General features: G+C 41.2%; 1 protein-coding gene across 1 annotated transcript; it reads left to right on the forward strand.

Moving 5' to 3' along the window:
- Positions 1–410: 410 nt before the first annotated feature.
- LOC145391346 (neuroendocrine convertase 2-like) lies at positions 411–23182 on the forward strand. Its single transcript, XM_080265945.1, has 14 exons — positions 411–428; positions 1091–1252; positions 2238–2360; positions 3883–4020; positions 10720–11670; positions 12285–12428; positions 14091–14268; positions 16190–16362; positions 17403–17654; positions 18000–18100; positions 19494–19617; positions 21023–21126; positions 21956–22098; positions 22995–23182. Exons 1-14 carry the CDS (start codon positions 411–413, stop codon positions 23180–23182), a joined length of 2799 nt encoding a protein of 932 aa, XP_080122071.1.
- The last annotated feature ends 1437 nt before the right edge of the window (positions 23183–24619 follow it).

Below are 24619 nucleotides of genomic sequence, written 5' to 3' on the forward strand. Positions count from 1 at the left end.
GGGGTTAATGGCAGCAAGAAGCCACTCCCAAATGTAAAAAAAAAATAATCGTGTGGCGATAGGAAGAATGAAATTATTTGGATATAGGTCATCATCTGAGAGTTTGTGGAGAATGTTATCAATTCTGTCATAACGAGAGACCACTCCCAAGCTTAATTATATCATCTGGCGGTAGCAAGCATGAAGTACAGTAGTTGAAATTGCTCGCTACAGCCAGACGATTTTATTTGGCTTAGGAGTGGCCTACCGACACCGTAGCGTTGAAGTCTCCGCCAACCCTCCCACGACGAGGAAAATCGTAACTATTTCCTTCCTGCTAACTCCAGATGATCCGTAAATAACACTCCACTAGAAGCTCAACTGTCAGTGCCTTGTGTCATGCGGATGCGGCTCAGTCTGCTGATGTGGGCATGGGTGTGGCAGTCAGAGTAAGAAATAAACGATGCAGGGAAGGCATATAATGCCGAGCCGCCTCTGCAAAACATTAGTAACAGCCTGGCAGACTGGAAGATGAGCTTTATCTATAATTATGATATATAATTATATATAATGTGTAGGACCTTATCCTCTCATGTTCAGACCTGTTCAGTATTCACACGAAAATTGATGACGAGTAATATCAGAACAAACCGAAACGTTATAATAGTTTACCCTCATACATTATCGAGAATACTTTCTTCATATTGCGAGAATCTGAATAGCTTTAACCATATTTCCTTTTACAGGTATCAGTTCACCATTAGAAGGCTCTGACCCGAAAATGACACATTTTCATAGTCCTCAGGGGACTGCCATCACTCCCTTGACCCCCTGCCTCGTAGGCCTATAAAGGTGTGTGTGTGTATGACTGGGCGGGAGGAAGATGGGTGATCGGTGATGGGATAGACTGGCGTTGTAGGTTGATTGTTGTTGGCACCAGCTATGTTTTAACTCAGAACTTTCTCCAAGCAAAAAACAAAATAAAATAACAAGAAGGAAGTAACCACACGTCGTTCTTTTACACCTTATGTCTTTGCAGGTTAAACAAAAGAACTTGATACATGTGCAGAAACAGAGCTAAATTCATTAATCAGACACATGTATTTTACAGAGAGACGAGGAGCATGGACATGAACAGGTGGAAAACATGATAGTGGCACGGTGGGTGATGACGTGGGTGTGGGTGTGGGTGTGGGTGTTGATGGGCTCCCTGACTCTTACCCTCGCCCACAGTGCCCGCAAAGACCCATACATTGATCCAGATATCCTTCAGGTACTTTGCTATCTTCACTACGGTGATATCTTTCTTACCTCATTATCGCCACCGCCAGACGAGTCAAATGAAAAGAAACCGAAAATAGCCTAATGAAGAGATTTTTTGTTGTTGTCTTTTTAGTATTAAAGTCTGGTCACTATGACCAAAAAAAAAAAATAATAATAATAATAATACACTAATTCATTTATATTCCTGTTTATTTATTGCATGGCACAGCATAAATATACGTGCAGCAGATCTAGGTGACTGACCACGTTGCTGATATCTTCTACTTTACTATTTATTTTCATAGTTTCTACATCCTCCCTATTCCATGTGAAGGGAAAACGAGGATACGATGGTGGTGGTGATGGTGGTGGTGGTGGTGGTGGTGGCGGTGGTGGTATTAATGATAATGATGTATATTTCTACTCTGATTATTTAATCTCAGTGAGTGATCACCAGCTCAAAAGTTCATTGAAAACTACTGTACTCCAACTCTCACAATGATAAAAATACCTAATGATCATAGAAAGAACGTAATTTTAACCACTTTAGACTGAGGAAATATTTTGTCTTATATAATTGCTGTCCGTAGATTTTTTTTTGTTCAGCTCAGTTTTTCTTTTTTTTTGCGGGGGGAGGGGGGAGAGTTACATACAGCCTTCATCAACCATTCCAAGGCAAAAAGTTTCACCTGAGGTGAATAAAATCATGAGGTACAAAACATAAATAGAAAAGTATGTCCTTTGAGAATGCTGATAATGATGGTGATGAAGATGTTCAAGATGATTATAACTGATGATGGTGATGCGATTGATGATGATGAAAATATTAAAGATAATGATGGTGAAAATAAAAATGAGAGCAAAGGAATGAAAGGTATTTACGGTACTAAAGATGACGCCATTAGTTTATTATTAATATATTACAGATAAATGATGATGTTTTAAGATAATGCAGATAATGATAGCCTAACACAATTTACATACATGACGCACAGAGGGGTGAGTGGCGTAATGGTGTGGGTGGCGGGCTAAGCAACCACCTGGCCTTGGAGTTGGTCGGGGACGAGGAACAGGCCAAACACCTCGCCGCCAAGTACAACCTTCACTACGTACGCCAGGTCAGAACAAGGTCTCGAGTTCACGTGGCATTACCAAGCTTCATACCACCTATTCCTTACCGAATTATTTTGCATAGTGCATTTTAGCTTTTTAGCTTAGAATACAAAAAGTCACACTTGAACTGTATAAAATCCTTCTTTGGCACCAAATACAAAACTGGTAAAGATTCCTTTCGTTTTGAAAGGACTCTCATGGACAGTTTTTAATCTTCAGAATGTAAGAAACTATTCCTAACCTGTGTAAAATCTGTCTGCCGGCGACAAGAAAATAATATACGAGATTTCCAACGCCTTGAAAGGTTAAATGTTCAGTTGCATGTTCTTCACATCATTATGTCATCGACATACATTGCATAATATCATAAACGGTAATGTCAAGATGCCACATGTAGAAATAAAATGGGAGAGGTTTAAGGGCTTGCTCGAGAGAAGAGTAGTGGAATGATGGTGTGATGTGCGATGTTATATTGTGGTGGGATGGAGTGGTGTGATAGTGTGGTGTAATGCAGTTGTGTGGTTTGACAGTGAAGTGAAATAGTGCAGCTTAATGTAATACGACGGTGCACATTGATAATATATGGTAGTATACAGCGTGGTTCTGCTGTTTGATAGTACAGTTTAATTGTAAGTGTAATTCTGTCATCTACCCAGAGTCGAGACAAATTATTTAAATATTCTGTCCCAGCTAACTCTAGACGATTTTAGTCAGCTGAGGATGAGTTGTGGGAATCTGAGAGTGCTGATTGTCACCATTAACCCTTCAGTGCTTGGAACAACTCTAGTATTCTATTACAACTAACGCAGGAAGATTTTATTCAGCTGAAAGCAAGTATGGGGGGCTGGGAGTGTTAACAGCCTGTTGTAGTGTGACGTGATATTTTTACTGGATGATAACGCTTGCTGAGTGTGATTTGGTGGGATTGAAAGTGTAAGGTTTGATAATAGCCGTCGTTACCATTAACACTGATTAAGCCAATTAATGTGTTACTTATCATGGCTGATAACCCCAACTCTTACTCCGACGTTCAACACACATTTTCACTTTATCATTACGCTGCTACAAAAGTTCCCGGTTCCATATACAAGTATCTTCCCGTGAAAGCATCCCATACCCACATCATTCAAGAGACTGATGTACAAGTATTACCGCAGTCTGTCCCTCATTCCTACTGTTTTTCTTCCTTATGTTATGGGTATCCATCTTCTTTAAATACTTCCTTCTGTGTCCTTCAGAATACAGTATGTTTACTTTACATTCAGGGACAGGTTTGCCTTTGACTCTACTGAATCTACTCCACAGTTAAGGGATGTCCGTCACTTATAGCTCTAAAGCATCACATCACAGGTTAAAGAAGCATACTTTGCCTATGCAGCATTAGAATATTTACCAGCAAAGCGGTATTTTTCCCCGACTGTCCAGTACCTATCATCTCAACAGGTCTTTACACTGAGAAGTAGAGGAAGTGAAATATTAGTCGATTTTTTGTTTCAGACTGTACAGTGTGTATCATTTCCTCAACAGGTTTTCACAGACCCTCCCATATACCACCTCCATAAGCCTCTAGACAGCAGCAGCAGCAGAAAAAGAGGAAGAGGAGGTGGGAGGCAGAAACGGTCTACTGCCTCTCATTTGGTCCGCTTGCTGGCTCAAGAACCTGGGGTTAGTCTCGCCCGTGCTATAGACTCCTTCGATCCGATCGCGTGTTTTGTATTATTTTCTTGTATAGTTGGATTATTATATTCAGCTTAGGGGGAAATAAAAATCAGGCTGTGAAGGAGTTAATGAAGACTGCCTCTAACCTCATCACTACTAATGCTTCCTCCAAATCTTAACATGGTAGTCTAGAGTTATAAGAATAGGAGAAGTCGCTTGTACTATTGATTTTTTTTAAGGAACATCAGAATAATTACGAGACAAACTGTAAACGGGACATAAACAGTATATATATATAGATGACGGACGCTCATATCTCGGGCACCATTGGAGATATCAAGCTGATATTTTTTTTCACTCCTGGCATCATGGGGAAATAGGTTTTTAGCAATAAATCATTGAAATCCGGTAACTTTGAAATTTTGGCTGAGATTCCAGGATGCCAAAGGCCCTCATCGCGAGGATGCCCGGCGCTAGGCATCTCCGCTAGTATTCATATAAAACTGAGTTGCAATAATATTTTTTTTTTAATAAAGAAATGGCCATTGATACCAAAGTAAAAAATTACCTGCTATCTTTTATAACCAAGCAGTTGTCACTATAATTCAAACTCCACCTGAGACATGCATTTTATAATCACGAGCAAAAACAAAACAACTGCTCTTTCACTAAAAAATGACCACCGCAGTCATTAAATTATATGGCATTTAGGCTTTGTTAATAATTAAGTCCTTTTAATTACACACATATCACAGTTATAAAACTGTCTGGAGGACACTCCAAAGGAATTCTGTTATATGAAATAGAATAGTAATTGCGGTGGTTAATGACGAGAAGTATTTAACCCATTGGAGTCCGGTGTCCGGAATACTGGACAGAACCGGGGTTTTTAAAGTCTTTGTATAGTAGGGAACCCCCGGGTAGGGACCTATGAGCTTCGCGACTATGAGCTGATAGGCAGGGGACGGTACGCTTAGCACCCACGCAGCGCCCTGCCTCGCCCAGCACCCCTGGGATCCAATGGGATATATATATATATATATATATATATATATATATATATATATATATATATATATATATATATATATATATATATATATATATATATATATATATTTCCTTACAGTGCACATCTCACACACCCCTAAATAAACGCGCGCTTGCGCGCGCACGCACGCACGCACACGCACGCACGCACACACACACACACACACACACACACACACACACACACACACACACACAAAGTTGTACGTGTACACAGAACAGGCGAAACTTGGAATGTGACATCCGTAGACTTTCAGGCAGCAAAATTTTTTAGCGAATTTATAGCCGATCGAAAGTTAGGTTAGGTCACTTTGGGCAGGGTTTGGTCTGATTAGGTAATTTTTGGTTGGGTTGGGTTCAGTTCGACTAGATATAGACGGATTAGGTTAAATTGCTTTAGAATACTTCGGTTTTGATAGGTTTTGGGTTGGGTTTTATTTGGTTGGGTTAGGCTGGGTTAGGTTCGGTTGGATTAGGTCATTTTAGGCTTGACTGGGTTGGGTTAGGTCGGGTATGGTATGGTTAAGTGAGACTGGGTAGGATTAGGTAGGGTTAGATGCGGTTAGGCTGCGTCAGAATTGGTTAGGTTAGGTATGTGGAGGTTACGTGAGATTGTGAGGTTAAAAACAATAAGACTGGGTTAGATGAGGTTAAGTTAGATTAGGTTGGGTTAATTTGGGTTGGATTAGGTCATACGAGGTTAGGCAGGGTTCAGTTAGAGTAAATATAGATAGGTTAGTTGAGACTAGGCCTATATAAATTGGTTTATGCATTACGGTCTATTGTTGGTCCGTCCTTCCAAAGTCAAATATCACAGGAGGTGTGTGTGTGTGTGTGTGTGTGTGTGTGTGTGTGTGTGTGTGTGTGTGTGTGTGTGTGTGTGTGTGTGTGTGTGTGCTCGCTTCGTGTTTCGTCTATTTTATATATTTTGTGTATGCCTTGTGTAACTAAAACTTTGTTTTTACGTTTGGCTTCTCGTGTGACTGAGGGTGGACTGCTTAAGAATAGCGCCCTTTATAGTTACGATTGCCTCTTCCTCAGTATAGCATATGTTTTTTGTTTATTTAGCTCTCTCTGGACGATTGTATAAGAGCTTCGTGGAAAATACTAGAACTAGAACGATGGCAGTAGATACAGCCTTGTGTACCAGATATCCTGCCCAAGTTTCATTAGCAGATATCTTGCCCAAGTTGAATAAAGTCGTCGGAAGTAAGAATAAGCTTGAAGATACATTTCTGCACTGAAAGTCGTTGGATATGCCTTGTTTTATGTCTTTTCGTATGTGGCTGCGAGATAACAGACTCAGGTTCAGTCTTTTATGGCAAGCGTTAATAGATATATATAATAAATATATATATGGTGAGTGTAGCCTATACACTGTATATACACTGTATATGGCTAGTGAGGGAGTGATCGCCCTCTGCCTACACAGATCAAAAGCCCTCGGGAGCAGGGGGGTGGTTGCTTTCTCAGGCAGAGGAACTCCTTGAGAGTGAAATGGCTGGGAAGCATGCCGGCACGTGACTGGCTACAGCATAGCTGGGTCTTTCGGGTGTGGGCAATCAGGCAAGTTAGCTGCCTACTGCGACTGCAACACAATGGCGAGGTGTTCAGGAAGTTAGCCAAAGAAACCTTGATGGACTCTGAGAGAACAATAATGGCCCCCAGTCCCGTGCAGCCCTTAAATGGGCAGGGGGTGCTAAGAATCTCACGGTTGCCTCAATTACAATCTAATTCCTTTGTTAATGCAAAAAATACAATTAAAATTGGTAACTGGAATGTTAGAACGCTAAATCATGACGGTAAAATCGATGAGTTAGTGAAGGTTTTTCAAAATTACGGACTTGATATTTGTGCTCTGACAGAAACTAGATTAACTGGAGTCGATAAGTTGGATTTGGAGGATGGTATACGTTTATTGATATCTGGCCGACAGGACGGAATGCATTATCAGGGAGTAGGATTGTTGCTGGGTTGTAAGGCAAATAAGGCTTTATGTAAGTGGGATCCTATAGATGAGCGATTGTTATACGCACGGTTTAAATCAAATCATGGCAACATCAGTCTGTTTGTGTGTTATGCACCAACTAATGATGCACTCTATGAAAGGAAAGACACATTTTATGAAAAGTTGCAAGAAGGAGTAGGAAGGGTACCTAGACATGATGTTTTGATCTGCGTTGGAGACTTTAATGCGGTAATGGGCTGTTCAAATGAGGGATTTGAGGCATGTATGGGTAAGATGGGAGTTGGTAGTAGGATGAGTGAAAACGGAGTGAGGTTTGGAAGCTTCTGTCTAGCAAATGACTTAGTCATCTGGGGCACACTCTTTCAGCATTGCAATATACACAAGACAACTTGGGTGTCGCCGTGTGGAAAATATAAAAATCAGATTGATCACACCGCTATCAGTAGGAGGCATAGAAGTTCTCTGCTAGATGTTCATGTTAAACGGGGAGCGGATATTGGTAGTGACCATCAACTCAGCATTGCAAAAATAAGGTTTAAACTTAAAAATCAGAAGAAGGAAAAATCTGGTGTTGGTAGATACGATATTGTTAAGCTTAGAAGGGAAGGAGAAGAAAAGGAGGAATTCAGATTAGAATGCAGAAATAGGTTTTTGGTGTTGGAAACGTTGGAAGAGGGGGAGAGAAGTGTAGATGAGATGTGGGAGGATGTGAACAAAGTTTTGCATGAGACTGCTGAATGTACGATTGGAAGGAGACATAGATTCAGAAGAAAGAAATGGATATCAGAGGAAACGTGGGATATGATTAAAAAGAGAGGTGAGGCTAAATTGAGGAGTGAGATGCAATGCGTTGATGAACGAGAGATTGAATTAGCAAGAGTTTCGTACTGGAGTTTCAATTCAGAAGTAAGAAGGTTAGCTAGGAGAGATAAAAGAAGATGTGTGGATGAAAAGGTTGCAGAGACTGAAATCTTAATAAACAAAAATGATGGACAGAGTCAAAGAATAGCATATGAATAGATTAGAGAACTGAGTGGTAATGCAGGTAAACGCAAGGAAATACCAGTTAGAGACAGGGAAGGAAATTTATTGACCAAAGATGGAGATATTAAAAATAGATGGAAAGAGCATTTTGAGACAGTTCTTAATAGACCACTACCACCAGAAGAGGATATACCGTCTGCTCAGGAAGATTTAAATATAGAAACAGGAGAGTTGAGGCTTACAGAAGTGGAGAAAGCAGTAAAACAGTTAAAGAATAATAAGGCACCAGGGGAGGATGGTTTATTTCCGGAAATGTTTAAAGTGGAGGGGGATAGATTAATAATGATCTTGACCAAGCTATTCAATAAGATATGGGTGACGGGGTTACTACCATCAGTTTGGAAGAATGGTGTAATTGTTAAAGTTCCGAAGAAGGGAGACCTGAGTGAATGTGGTAATTGGAGGGGAATCTCTTTGTCACTGATAGCTTTGAAAGTTTTCAGTAGAGTGTTGTTAAATAGGTTGGAGCCGGTGGTTGAGGGTATTCTGAGGGATGAACAGGCTGGTTTTAGAAAGGAACGTGGTTGCAATGATCAGATCTTCATAGTTAGGCATTTGATGCAGCAAGTTAATGAAATGAGAGTACCGTTAAGTCTTTGTTTTGTTGATTTTGAAAAGGCTTTTGATAGTGTTTCGAGAGAGACTATGGGGAAGATCATGAGACATTATGGAATACCAGAGGAGTTTGTGAGGGTCATTATGAACATGCATGAGGACACATTTTGTAAAGTGATGGTTGATGGTTGTCTGAGTGATTCGTTTGAAGTCAAGTCCGGAGTAATTCAGGGTGGTGTTCTATCGCCTTTACTATTTATATTGGTCATTGATTACATTATGAAACGCGTTGGAACAGAAACCGGTGCAGGTATACTTTGGGGAGAGAACAGGAAACTTTTGGATTTAGATTATGCAGATGATATAGTTTTGATTTGTGATGGGCCAGAAGAGATGCAGAGAGTGTTGGACTGTTTGGTGAGTGAAGGTCGCAAGGTGGGTTTGGTTATTAATTGTGGAAAAACTGAAATAATCAATATGAATATGGAAAATGCGCAGGAATGTGTAATTGGAGGTATGGTTGTAAAGCAAGTTGATAGGTTTAAATATTTAGGTACTTATTTAGCCAAGGATGGTTCTTTGAACTTTGAATTCGAGGAAAGGTTAAAGAAGGCTAATCAGGCAATGGGAATGCTTAAAAATATGTGGAATAATAACAATTTTTCTGTGCATACAAAAATCAAACTTTATAAGGTAATGGTTAGGAGTATCTTAATTTATGGACACGAGTCTTGGTACGGCACAGTGACTATGGAAAATAAATTCTTGGTGTTTGAAAACAAAGCACTTAGAAGAATATTAGGAGTTAAGTGGTGGGAAAGGATACCAAATAGTAGAATTAGAGAAATAACGGGAGTGCAGCCGCTCGATGAATATGTTAGGTTCTCACGATGGAAGTGGCTAGGACATGTGTATAGGAGACAGGGAATAGTACGAGGTACACCAGGGTGGGTGGCACTTGGTAGGAGAGGTAGAGGAAGGCCAAAAGAGACGTGGGTGAGGACAATGAGACGGGAAGCTGGAGATGAGTGTTGGGGAGATCTTGAGGAGTTAGCACAAGATAGGATGTGGTGGTGTGAGTTCATCGAGGCCCTATGCATCCCCGAGGGTGCCACAGGAAATGATATATATATATATATATATATATATATATATATATATATTCATTCAATCAATCATATACATACGCCATATATATATATATATATATATATATATATATATATATATATATATATATATATATATATATATATATATATATATATATATATATATATATTCATTCATTCATTCATTCATTGCCAGACGCCATATATATATATATATATATATATATATATATATATATATATATATATATATATATATATATATATATATTCTTCCAGCCATTGTTTCAAACAGTATCAGTGTCAGTACCTATCAATCACTAACTTGCTTTGGAATTTAAAGGAAATCACTGGGGCGACTAACTTTTCCCCCCCGCCCCCCACCCTCTCCAGTCCCCATTCCTACCCTTGCGTTTACAGTAAATTTAGATGACACTCAAAGAACACATACTTCCGCCAATGCCAATAAGATTTATGATTCATTGTTGTACTTCCTCTTGCCAATCAGACGAATACTTTTACGGTTTCACATAGTTCATTCAACAACCTAAGTCTTCCCTGTTACACAGTCTCAGAGAGTGCATGCCTCCTCCAACGCCAGCAAAATTTATGTTTTATTTCTGCATCCGGATCCGGATCCACCTCAGAATCTTATCAACACTTCCTTGACCTGCTGCCCAACTATCCACCAGATTTGATTAAATTCTGATGACACCTTTTTGAGAGATCTTGTACACAAACAGATATAAGTGAACACATAATCTCCGTCCAGATTCATTGACAGAGGTAAAGACTAGCAAACACACATACTGTTCATGTCCTGTATTGTTACTTAAGTATAGAGAGATAAATAGATAGATAGAAAGAAAGATAGATAAATATATATAGATAATTTTATTCACTCATGCATATCAAATTTAGTAACATATACCAGTATTTTGTTGTACTGTATACCTCTGGCGTACCTTTTTGCAGGTCAGATGGGTAAACCAGCAGAAAGCCTTCGTGAGGGACAAGAGAGACGGACGTTCTCCCGCCCCTTCCGCTTACCACTACATCCCTGCACAAGTTCAGCGCAGCAGGGCCTTTCTAGACAACCTACTAAGGGCCCGACCAAGAGGCAATATTGTGGGAAGCAGGAGACGGAAAGGAAAGATGGAAACAGAGATGGAGGACTGGGCAAGGGAGGAAGAAATTGGGATGGAGAAAATGTTGGCAGAGACAGAAATACACCGCTCTGATAAGACAACAAGTGAAGAAGAATGGAGCAGAGGTAATCAGCTAAGAGAAAATTATCTGAATGGCAGTAAAACGAAAACATTACCTGTATTTTCCTCACAGCCCAATACTGAAGCAAGAATACGGGTAGAAACTGTACAGGAAGGATCTCATTCACAGTCGTTGGGGTCAAACTATCTCTGCTCAGCCAAACTGAAAAACCAGACAAACGCCTCACTTCTCAAGTCACTCACGACTTCATACGCCAGACACCAGCACTCACCGAACGTTCATAATGTTGCTAAAAGAATATATTACCCTAGAAGTGAACCAGTGTCACTGAGCGAAGAATCTAGTCTAAACGGAGAAATAAAATTTCGAGGAACCATAAATGAACCCGCGTCCTATGAAAGCGAGGATGGTATAGAATCAAGAAGCTTCCAGAGTGACAGACAAACAGAATCGGGCAGTCTCCCTTCCAGTCTTCTTAGAACCATACCTGAGCCAGTTTCTAGTAAAAGCGAGGATGGAATACAGTCAAGTAACTTCCAGAGCGACATAACAAAACTGAATAATCTCACTATTAAGGATGGCACAAAACCTGCATCTTCGGCAGTTAATAGCAGTGACATGAAGGAGAGGCTGGAGGAGCTGGTGAAGTCTGTGTTGGAATTCAACGATCCACTGTATAAGGATCAGTGGTATCTAGTAAGTGTACGAGAGAGAGAGAGAGAGAGAGAGATTTAATCTATAACACAAGATACTGTAAAAAATATAATAACTTCTTGCACTACTTTCTCTTGTCGAATACTGAAACATAACAGTATGCAGGAATGTTGTAGAAAGCAGGAAGGACTATCAGAGCAGGCTAGAATATTATGAGGTAGTAATTTTATTGTAGGGAACAATATTACAGTGTCGTAAAAGTGCTGTGAGAAGTACCCTGAGATAGTTTGGTTATTGGGAGAAAATGGAGAGTGGAAGACTGACGAGAAGAGCGTATTAGAGGGGGGCAGGGAATATTGAGGAGGGATCGGATGGTACTCTGGCGTCAGAGGAAGGTGTGACTTGGAGACGGTATGTGGCTACTACCCTCATGATTAAGGCTTCTGGTTGTAGACAAACAGACAAATGTTAAGTAGTTAAGCCTTAAAACGTCATGGATATTAAAATAGGTAAGACTATTAAAGTAGGCAACGCCGTTTCACCGGGCAATATTAATGTAACACCCAGGATAATTCTGTATATCCCTTACTCCCTGCCTTTGCCTTGCCCTCCCCCTACCCCACCCTTACCCCTGCTCTTGACTCGCTCCTCCCCAGGTCAACACGGGTCAGCTGGGTCGTGGTGGGCGGGACTTGAACGTGTCTTGGGCGTGGAGTCGAGGGCTGACGGGCCAGGGCGTCGTCGTCTCCATCCTCGACGACGGCATTCAGACCACCAACCCCGACATTGCCGAGAATTACGTAAGCACAGAACATTTACTTTGACGTTCTTCGTTTACTTTATCACACATTTCACCTTTTTTCTGCATTTTGTAAACCAGGCAATTATTTTTACATTGTCTTTCTATTTCTTAAGCTATATTCGCGTATCTTGCTGCCTTATTATTTGTAAGCCCACAGCACATCGCGTTTTTTTTTTGTAAACCAGCATTGCTGTTTACACGTAGATCCTATAATTTCACGTATTTTCCTACATTTGTCAAACAGGATTGCTATTTGGTCGTATTTTGCCATATTTTTGTGTGCCAAAAGCTCCATTTTCGTTTTTTTTTTCTTCCAGGAGAGCTTACTTTTATGTTTATTCCAACATTTTTAATAGATGAACATTTATCTTTGGTTTTTGGTGCATTTTATAAGTCAACTATGTTTTCTTCACGTACTTCCTACGGTTATGTAAACCAAGAGCACTTAATTATATTCCTTTAGTTTTAACCCAAAATCATTTTAGTTTGTGAGCCAAGAGCAGGTTTTTCAAGCCTTTCTTGCATTTTGTAAGCGAAAAGATTTGTTTGCACGTTTTTTTTTTTTTCTCAGTTTTACTTTCTGTAGGTTACTTTCACGCATTTTGTAATATTTTGTAAGCCAGGGTTCCAGCTTTTGCTTATCTCATGTATTCAGTCGGCCAGATGTAGGCTTAGTAGTGTTGCTCTTTTCGTATACTGTGTCAATGTTTCGTGTTTCGCTTAGGTGTGTAAGTCAGGAACTCTGTTCTCACGGATTTCCTGCATTTTGTCGTTTTTAATATTCGGCTATTTCGTAAGCCAGAAGCATCTATTTTCACGTATTTCCTGTTTTTCTGTTTTCACGTTATCTTTAACTTTGCAAGCCTCTACATTATTTTCACGTAATTTGTTGTATTTGTGAAAGCCAAGAGATCAGTTTTCAAGAGCCTCCTGTGTTGCCTCACTCTTGTAATGTTTCTGTAGATTATAAGCAATAATGTTTTCGCTCATATCCCGTACATGTTTAATATATTTGTTTTATTCTACAAGCCAGGTGCACAGTATCCACGTGTGTTTCTTGCTCCCTCCCCAGGTACGTGAAATGAGATAGACTTTGCAGAACAGACTGTCTGGCTTAATAATCCCTTCTAACCTCCTCACCATCATCATCATCATCCTCCTCCTCTTGTTGCTGTTGTTGTTGTTGTACTTCTTCTTCTTCTCCTACTTCTTTTGCTTCTTCTCCTTTATTATCATCATCATCATCATCATCATCATCATCTTCCTCTTCTTCTTCGTCTTCTTCATTATCATCATCATCATCATCATCTTCTTCTTCTTTCTCTTCTTCTTCTTTTCTTCTACTTCTTATTCGTTTCTCCTCCTCTTCCTCCTTCTCCAAGTACAACTACTGCTACTATTAATCCTAATCCTAATCCTAATCCTCCTCCTTCTCATCACTCCCTAACACCGGAGCACCCTTCCTCCCCAACCCGTCCATAGACGAGTAATGAGATAAAGACAGAAAAGAAAACAGTAACTGTCTGTCTTAATGACCCATTCTTCTCCTTCTCCCCCTCCTCCACCCCCATACCTCCTTATGACCCCTCCTACACCCACATACCTCCTTATCACCCCTCTTCCACCACCATACCTCTTTATCACCCCTTCTCCCCCACAGGCTAGTGAAGTGAGCTACTCCGTGGTGCGGGACAGTCAGCCCCTAGACGACCCTTCCCCCCGCCTGGACCCCCCGACTTACAGCAACTCGCACGGCACCTACTGCTCCGGTGTGGTGGCTGCCGTGGCCAATAATGGAATCTGTGGCGTGGGTGTCGCTTACCAGGCCAGGGTTGGAGGTAAATACTGTCGGTCGTATTCAAGATGCTACCATAGGCCTACTGTTTTGTTTTATTCTTATTCCTGTCCTTATTCTTATTCCTCTTCGTCTTGTTCTCCTTTAGTGCACGAGAACTGCATGGTCCGTAACATCCTTTATTTCGATTACTTTTTTCTTTAATTTATTCTAGTCTTTCTATCTCAAGACACTTTTCTTCGGCGTCTGTTAGTGGCATGATACAGTAGGCTTAACTTCTCGTTACAAGTCGTCTTTTTTACATCCTTTCTTAGTAATAAATCCACAATAAATTACAGAAAGAAAAAGCTTTAATTTTAATTGATTCACGTGAAACTGATTTGCTTATTTTCAACAGTTAACAGTACCAGTTGTACAGAGAAAAAAAATCGTGACGTTTTGGTACACATCCCTGAATTAGGATGGGAACTGCCGTATATGTGGTTCATATAGTAAATACTGCAAATTCATGCAAATGTATAGGTGAACATGTACATTGTATGATATATATTTTTGACGCAAGTCCTTGTCTCACTCAGTTCAAAGTCACTCCTAGACAATTGTCAACGCCTTTCTAGCCAGGGATAAATCACTATATATGGGACCATGTGAGAATCAAATCACGTCAAGGTCACATACTAGATACTGGCTAGTATTCTCGTCGATAAAGGAGACTTCCTAGCAAATTATCTCTACCAGTTTATTTCTGTATCTAATACGTTACTGTCTTCTTGTAAGCCATCTATACACTCTATGTCAGCATTTAAAAGATGTAGGCAGTATGAAAGGAAAAACTTTGGTGTAATGTTCAAAATAAATTGCTAAGGAAGAAGTGCTAGAGAGCTAATACGAATAATACCAGAACTGCACCGGAAACGGCGAAAGTTTGAAATACACACAATGTAGAAGGTTAATACTCTTTCTCCTATATTGACACTAACCTTAATATAATCGTGTGGCGTTAGATCGAACAGACTATTGCATTAACCCTGCCCTGTCCACGAGAGGATTATTAGTGATAGTATTAACTCTCAGGTTTCTGTGACTCACTATCAGGTGTTAAAAAAAAAAATCGTATCCCGTTAGATGCAGTAGAATACTAAGAATTATCCCGCTCATGAGAGGTTTAACAAAGAAGTTAATTCCCTCTATGCCAGTGTGTGGGAACTTTTTATTATCCGTCTCAAAACTGCCTTTGAAAGACTTTTTTAAGATAAGATCTGATCATAACTTCCAAGCAGGAAACTGTAATACTTGTAGTCAGGGAGGTAACTGTTGACACTGATGTCTGCAAAACTGACGAATACAGTGACGTTGCTGAATATAATGTGAGTGTCGGTGTGCATGTGAGAGGAGAGGATGGGTAAACACAGTGTACAGGTGGTGCTTGTGGGCCTTTTCAACCATCTCAGGGTCGAGACAGCGCTAGTATTTTATTCCAGTTACCGCCAGCCGATGGCAATATTACTGACAGTGTTATATGAGGCCGAGTGCTGATACCGATGCTTTTTACTGTCACATAGTCGGAACAAAGCTTTTTTTTTTTTTAAGCTAACGCCAGACGATTTTATTCAACTGAGAATGAATCATGGGAACTTGAGAATCCTGATGCAGAGGGAACTTGAACTTGGATGTCACTGAATGTTAACCCGTTCAATGCAGTAACCCTTTTTTATAGCTGCTACTTTCTGACGGTTTTACCACCCGTGAGAGAGACCTTTAGAATTGGAGGAGTCAGATATAACCTTCACCGATGCCTTCAATACGGTAGGTCTCTCCTTAGCTTAATAATATCGGCTGAAATGAACAAGAATAAATATAATAAACGTCATTGGAATGTTAAACATGTGCACTGGTCGTGGACGTTGATAATGTAGAGAGAATATGCAATTAAATGATGGCATTGGACGTTACTTCCTCAACAGGCGTGCGGATTGTTGACGGTACGGTGACAGACATCCAGGAGGCGACGGCCCTGTCTCGCCATGCTACAGAGGTGGACGTTTTCAGTGCCTCCTGGGGGCCCCCTGACGACGGCATCAGGGTAGAGGGACCCGGCAAGCTGGCTCAACAGGCCCTGCACTACGGAGTCACAAAGGTACCCGCGCTTTAACAATCGTTTCGGTGTGTGACTTTGGCATGCGAGTGCGAAAAGTCAGGAGTGCGAGTGGTGGAAGTGAGACTGCAGAGGAATGTGTGCGGTATGCTTAGACTAAATAGGATAAAAAAAAACATGGAGATTCGTGAAAGATGTTGAGTAAGGAAAACCTGATGTAAAACGGGTGTAAGTTGATGCAAAGTGGTTCCTCTGACGACGGCACCAGGCTGGAGGGCTCCCGCAAGCTGGCTCGACAGGTCCAACACTACAGAAGTAGGCTCGCTTTCATCGTTTTGCTCCTACTGCAGCATTCACGAACTGTGAGGCATGTGAGAGTAGGCGGTGGATACTTCGAGTGATTCACTATATCAGAGTGAGGCAAGGGTACGTAATGTTCCTATGATTGTTCAGTATATCTTATATATAAAAGTGATGTGTGTGTGTGTGTGTGTGTGTGTGTGTGTGTGTGTGTGTGTGTGTGTGTGTAAAATCGGACCAGGGAGGAGAGGGGGGGGTGCCTCTGAGTGCTGCTGAGCTCCCATTCCCCATAGGCTACGAGGATTTTAAATTTATTGCAACGAATAGAAGTGTTATTGGAGTGAGTGGTGTACAGTACATAAGACGGTGATGTAGATGGGTCGGCGGTGTTGGTTTTTGGTGTAAAAATTTGAGAGAGGAAGTCGTGGAAATGAAATTGTGAAAGGCTTAGATGAGTAAGCATGAAGGCTGAAAGATGATGGGAAGGTGCGTTGTTGTCCACATTAACGTATGAGTATGAGATTCTTGTAAGGTGTGAGTGAAAGTCAAGAGTAAGAGCAGTGGACATGGCTTCAAAGGAACATGTGTGCATTGCGCAGATTGAATACGCACAGGGGTTATGAAAGGTGGATGTAACGTGGATGTAGGGCGATGTAAAGTTGATATAAAATGAATATAAAGTGGATGCAATGTGACATAAAGTAGATATAAAGTGGATGCAAGGTGATATACAGTAGAGAGGATAAAGAGACCATACAGTGGATGTCGTTTTGGTGGTGCAGGGTCGTGATGGTCGTGGTGTGGTGTATGTGTGGGCAGCTGGCAACGGTGGTCTGCTCTCCGACAATTGCAACCTGGATGGGTACGCCTCCTCTCGCTACACCCTATCCGTGGCCGCCCTCACCGACACCGGCACCTCCACCTTCTACGAGGAGCCCTGTGCCTCTACCCTGGCCGCTGTGTACATAGGTGGCGCACACACACTGGAGGCAGCCAGGGAGCTCAAGAGGAGTCGCAAGAAGCAGCTGCGTGTGGTCAGTCTCGATTATGAATTTGCCTCTGTGTGTGTGTGTGTGTGTGTGTGTGTGTGTGTGTGTGTGTGTGTGTGTGTGTGTGTGTGTGTGTGAATAAGTACTACCAAATATTACGTGTGGATGGTCATGCCTATGAGATGGAGTCATGATTCCCAGGGCCTGAATGGAGATTGAATGAGTGTGTGACTCATTTCGCTGGACATGCTGTTGTTAGTTCTTCTGTCGTGTTTTTCTCTTTCCTTGCTTTCTGGCCCCTGGTTCACCTCATTCTTAGATGAAAAAAGAGGCCAGGAAGATAATGATGATGATGATGATGATGATGATGATGTCTGATCTTGTATACAGGTGGTGCCGGAGCTGGACGGTCACTGCAGCCAGGGGTTCCAGGGGTCCTCAGCAGCGGCCCCCCTCATGGCAGGGGTGGTGGCCCTAGCACTGCAGGCCAAGTGAGTCACACCACACAACACAACACACTACTCCACTACACTACTACACTGCACACCACACTAATACACCACTACACTATATAATACCCCAATACACACTACTCCACGACACACTACTCCGCTACATTTACTACACTACCCCACTACGCTACTACACTGAGCTCCACTACACTACTACATAAAACTGTTACTAATTGCACCACACATTAAACATCATCACACCACAGTACTCGACTGCGCTCTACTCCACTACACTGGTACACTAAAATGCACTACACTACTCAACAAGTTACAGTACACTACTCCACTAAGCTGTATTACACTCTCACATCACCACACCACACCACTCCACACCACGTACCACCACACCACGACACAACACACCGCAGCACAATACAAACACATCGTATAAATGACGACGCAAGAAAACACTGGCAGACTCTGTCACTGCCACATTTCACATTTTTGTCCAGAAGGCTAAAATATATTTATCATAGTGACTTGCTACGCAAACGAAACTGGACGGAGGTTATGCATTCACCCGTGTCTGGGTACAGGATGTCTCAAAGTATTGCCTTAATATATCAGCGAGATCTCGTAGTTAAGTGGGCAGTGGGTCATGGAAGTTTATTAAATTTTGTGGTGGATCAGGATAGGGATGCAGGAACAAATAGTTTTTATTGACTTAGGCGGAGGTATGTGCCCTCTGATACCGTGTAACAGGACTGCCTATGACCTTAGAATCAATTGATTATGCAAGTCCGTAAGAGTAGGAAAGAGGAATTACAGCAGTAAATCGTAAATTTTATTTGCGTTGGCGAAGGCAGCGTTTTCCGAATGCCCTTTTAGTTCATAGATGTGATCATTCTACACCCCATACAGTATGTAGTCAGCAACGACAGAAAGGTCGGGTTTTCTATCATCATTACGTGCTTCAGAAACTATCGTCAAAAACTCAGGACTTCCCACCATTTCGTGCTGTCAGTTTTTATGACCCATAACCTCTTACCTGCCGAGCTTTCCCTTAGTTAAACATTATCGTCCCTTAACTGCAGAACAAAGTCTAAAATGCAAAGTCAATGAGATCACGGTTAGATACAGCAAACTGCCAAAGTTAACTACTATCACAGATCAATTGTCCCACTCATTTGTATGCTTAAACATAAAATACATTTTCCATTATCACATCCAGCATTCCCTTCACAAGTAAACCGACATTAATTAGTCTGATATTTTTAATTTGTTTTTACTTGTAATGTCCATCCTGAACTATATGATTTACAGCCTTTTTCACCTTTCTCCTAACCTCTTGAACTTTTCTCCTGCTCCACCCTGCCGTGCCCACCTCTGTGGTGCCGTGGCATGGCGCTGTGTCGTATGTGTGGCGGTGCAGCCCTCGCCTGACGTGGCGTGACGTGCAACACCTGGTGGTGATGACCTCAGCACCCACACCCCAGGCACTCCTCGAGGACGGCTGGTCCACCAATACTCAGGGCCGACACTTCCATCTGTTGCAGGTGACTTTATTTTACACAAAAATAAAGAACCAAAGGATGGAAACCTGCATTTTTTTTTTTTTTTTTTTTTAGAAAATTATACAAAAGAGTCAAACTCAAGACTCTCTCTCTTTTTTTTTTTTTTTAATACTTGAACACATTGACTTTAAAAGACTGGAAGTCATTGGCAGAGGGAAATACAAATTGTAAATGACAGTTCCGGAGTTGGCATTTGCATACATTAAGGACTGAGGCCGCCTGTGAACTGCAGGACGTCACTTCCACTGTATTCTTGCCATCTCTTGAAGGTTTTATTCATCTTAGGAAAGATTTTTCGTAGTGGACGAATAAATGAAAGCTATGTTAAACCTCTCTAGTTCGAAAACTCTTTCCTAAACTTAATGAAACAGAAGAATTAATGAAGGATTTCCTCGTAGTACGCTAGCTAACGACAGACGAATTTTACGCAAGGAAGAAGGAACCAAAGGCGAGAAGCCCGCGAGATTATTCCCTCTAAGAAAAAATAAGAGCCAAATTTATTTTATTCAGGTTAAAAAAAGATCTCTCATCCGGAAGGCATTAATGAAGGCATTATGTCTAACCCTCCCGTTCCGAATTTGAATAATATCATCTGATTTTAGTAAGAATGAAACAGAAATCTGGACACATCTCTAGGTATTGGTGCTGAAGGGGTTAATGAATGGAGGACATAATCCGTCCAGTTCAAAAAGCCACTTTAACAACTATAAGGTGACTAAAATCTCCTGGTGATAGCAAGAGAAAAAAGCCCTAGTGAATAGTTGACCTTTTAAATCTATTTTTGGTTATCATTAAGCAATTTTATTTCTCTTAGGAGAGCTCTAGCGTAGTGAAGGGGTTAATGAAAACTATGTATAACCCTCTCCCTAGTATGAAATGCCGCTCTCAGGCTGAAGAAAATTGATTGGTGGCAGTAGTAATGAAATACCTTGCTGAAGGAATAATAATAAGGTCACATCTAACTCTTCCACAAGAATAAATAGATCAACAAATAAATAAATTAATGAGTGAATGAATGAATACTAAACAAATAAAACTGTCCGATGGTTGCAAGACTAAGATAAAAATGTGATTTTGTAGGGGGTTCAGTGCTAAAGTTTGGTAAGACAGCTTATACTGAAGGAGTTAATGAGTGCTGTATCTGAATCGTTGCAGTTAAGAAGCCTAAATAATTTGGTCTGGTGGTACGGTAGTGAGAATTAATTCTGAAAAAGCAACATATTCCATGGGACTGGTGCAAAAAAAATCAAATCAAATCAAATCAAATCAAATCGCCTCATACTAGCAAGAATGAAACTATATCTAACTCACCCTCCACCAGAAAGTTAAATAAAAGCTTCTGGTAATGGCAAGAATGAGATAAAACTCCTGGCATTATAATTTTCAGGGTTTCGGTGCAGTGAACGCCGGGAAGCTGGTAGAGGCTGCACTGAGGTGGAAGAATGTGCCGCCGCAGAAGATGGTTAATGCTTCGGTATTTGAAGGTTACAGGTGAGACAGAAGGGGAAGGGGGAATTGTGTGTGTGTGTGTGTGTGTGTGTGTGTGTGTGTGTGTGTGTGTGTGTGTGTGTGTGTGTGTGTGTGTGTGTGCCTTTCATCATTACATTATGTTACTCGATTTTTTCCTCCTTCATGTTCCTCTTCTTGAACTCCCGTTTTTTTTCATTTTTACTCTTCATTTCCCCCGCTCTTTGTTTTTTGTCTGCCTTCTGCCCTTTCTCTCTCTCTCTCTCTCTCTCTCTCTCTCTCTCTCTCTCTCTCTCTCTCTCTCTCTCTCTCTCTCTCTCTCTCTCATCGTCACCGCCCTTTTTTTTTTTTTTTTTATCCCAACCATCTGTATCCATCACAAACTTTATTAATCTCCATTTTGCCTTTCCACCCACGTCTCTCTTATTTCTACCATTTCCCAATCCCTTTCCTTTTTAAGATCTTGTTATAATCTTCTCTCCCTCACGTTTATCATCCCTGTCTCTCTGTATTGTCTCAACCATCTATCTCCATCATCATTTTTTTTTCTATCAAAGGATTTAGTGGAAAAAGACAAAAAGCTAAGCAGAGAAGTGTCAGTGGTGGTTGATGAAAGTTCCATGTCAAAGGTGCGCTATATAAGTTAACTTTGTTTTTAGTTAAGGTGTTTGACTTACTTCTGTGGCACTTTATTTGTATACCATGGTGCACTGGGGGTTTCTTCATCATGACCCCTACCCACTGCAACTTCTTCCTTCCTCACCACTTCCCTCTGATCTCCCCTCATCCTCTAGGCCTCTGTGCTCCCTCCCCCCACACCCCCGCTCTCATCCCACCAAACCTCGCTCCCCAGGCCCTTACGCCCCCTGGAGTGGGTGAACGTGACCTGCGAGTTGCCATTCCCCGATATGGTGGCGGTGGAGCATGTTGTGGCCACGATCTCCATCAGTCATCCAGAGCGACGCCTTCTCGAAATTTTCATCGTGTCTCCGGGAGGTGGGTTTGACACTCAGGAAGAGCTTTATTAACTCCATCAGACTCATGACCTGTTTTGTATCTTATTATTGCAACTATCAGACTATTTTCCTCATCATGGTGGAGATCCTTCGAACGAGACCAGATTAATATGTTGCCCTTTCATTAACAGGGGTTCTCCTGAGATTATTAAGACAGCAAAAATAAACTAAAAAGGGCGTCAGTGGATTTAATGATTTAATATTCAAACTGTGATTAACTCTGTGGGCATATGCTTTGCTTCGGACACTGCGGCAGATTTACATGTTTATGAGACTGAAACAACACACCTTTATCATGTGGTCCGCTAATCAATAATAAGAGATTGTTTCAAACCAGAAAAATCGAAAAGTGAAGTTTTTCATTGAAAAATTAATCCACACTTGGAAGAATGTGTTTATTTGCCTTGAACTTCATATAATTTATTCTTATTTCCCATAAATTAATGGAAAATACAAAGCAGAGTATGTTTCTCTTTACCTATTAAGATTTAATAAGTGGAGAATGTAGTGACAGCGAATTTCGTTTATGATTTGTGACATTGTAATATAAGCCAATAGCTTATTAATGTATGTATGTATGTATGTAATTAAAAGGGCTTCTAAGCCAAATTAGCCTTAGGTCTCCTGTACTCCTAGTCTGCACCTGCAAACGCCTAGGGTTCTGTGTCGTCCCTGACCATGTTGACGACCGTGGACTGGGAGAGGTATACCCAGACAGGTGCAACGATATGTTCGAGTTTCACAGACGTCAGCAAAACGTATATACAGGCAAGTGAGCTCTTAAAATGAGCTCTTGCACTAAGTCATTCTCAGACACCTCAGACACCTCATGCCTTTTTCGACGTCACCTAAATCAGACGCATGTCTCTTCCCCAGGTACTCAGTCTCAGGTCCTAACTCGACGGCCCAATGACCAGAGCACAACCGGGTTCAGGTCGTGGGATTTCGTATCGGTGCATTTCTGGGGGGAGACGCCGAGGGGAAGATGGCTGGTGGCGGTGGGCAGTGGCTCCAACCAGAGGGGATACCTGAAAGGGGTGAGACTCCAGTTATTTGGCACCTGATGGAGAGGGATAAAAATGTGAGGAAGTAGTATTAGCAATATGTATAGCTGTAGCAGAGTAGAACTGAAGTAGGAGAAGGGGAGGCAGAGGTAAAAAAGGAAGAAGTGGAGATGCAGAGGAAAAGATGTCGGGTGAAGAAACAGAAGACGGATTGAAAGTGTGAAGGAGGAGGAGGATGGAAACAAAAAGTATATGAGTGAAAGTAAAATGAAGTCGAACCAAAGGAAATGGAGTTACAGGGGTAAAGGAGGACGATTTGGAAACATGATAATATGAGAGCAAAGGGGAAAAAAGACGGAGTCAATGTATGTGGAAGAAGTAAAATGAAAGCAAAATATGGTTGACAAGAAGGAAAGATGGGAATATTAAAGAAAAGTAGCATGAAAGAAAAGGGTAAAGGAAGAAGAGGAAGAGGACAAGGAAGAATAGGAAACGATGTGACTGGTGAGTAGTGGGCCAGCTATGGTTCCGGAACTGGAGGTAACGCGACTCCAGCTGTTTGGCACCAGAGAGAGAGAGGGGGAGAGGGGGATGACGTGTGAGGAGGATGTAGAATGAAAGTAAAAATGGGACTGAGAGAGAGAGAGAGAGAGAGAGGTGCAAGTGCGGGGAGAAAGTAGGATGAATGCAAAAAGAGTGGAAGAGATGATGAAGGGAGATGAAAGCATGAGGAAAAAGTAGCATCAATGTAAAGAGTGAGAATAAGATAGAGAGAAAGGAAAGGGAGGGACAGAAGGAACAAGTGGGTAGTCAAAGGGGTCACCTGAAGAAGTGCGAAGCTATTTGGCACCTGAAGAAGAGGAGCAATAGTGTGAGGTAGCCTAGTATCGTGAAAGCAAATATTATACATATATATTAAAAGTGTGGGGAACAGCTAGGATGAGAGTACAGAGCAAAAAAGAAGAGATGAGAAGAAAGTGTGAGAAAGACGTAGCATGGAAGTGAAAAGAAGATGAAAAGAGTGAGAACAAAGTCTATATGGGCTTTTGATGAGAACAAGGCGAAGAGGAAGCTGGGAAACGACCTGACAGGAGTAAAGAAGGAACTGGAAAAGAGAGGATAAGATAAAAGAACACACACACACACACACACACACACACACACACACACACACACACACACACACACATTTATGTAGATAGAGAGATAGATAGATAGATATATAGATAGATAGGTAATAGTTAGATAAGAAGGAAGGGAAGTATGGAAAGGAGAGGAGACTAGTAAGCTGTTAATATGTAATCTTTTCGTACATTGTAATGAGCCTGGTGATATCCAAAGACATGATTTCCAGTAATGTAAATATCATCATTGTTATGCTAATTTTATTTATATGATTTTACTTTTCTTGGGGGGGGGGGGCGAGCAACTGTCATGTATTCACTCAGTCGGACGTTTGTCTCGCGCATATATCTGATATTAGGAAACCCTGAATCC

This window comes from Coenobita brevimanus, chromosome 18 (assembly GCF_032717465.1).
Source record: "Coenobita brevimanus isolate Jiangsu-jjx chromosome 18, ASM3271746v2, whole genome shotgun sequence".
Classification (NCBI taxonomy): Eukaryota; Metazoa; Arthropoda; class Malacostraca; order Decapoda; family Coenobitidae; genus Coenobita; species Coenobita brevimanus.

Coding starts and splice junctions, on each gene's coding strand:
- LOC145391346 (XM_080265945.1), top strand. Junction 11,671..12,284: donor ATAAGGATCAGTGGTATCTA/GTAAGTGTACGA, acceptor GCTCCTCCCCAG/GTCAACACGGGTCAGCTGGG. Junction 18,101..19,493: donor GCCCTAGCACTGCAGGCCAA/GTGAGTCACACC, acceptor GTGGCGGTGCAG/CCCTCGCCTGACGTGGCGTG.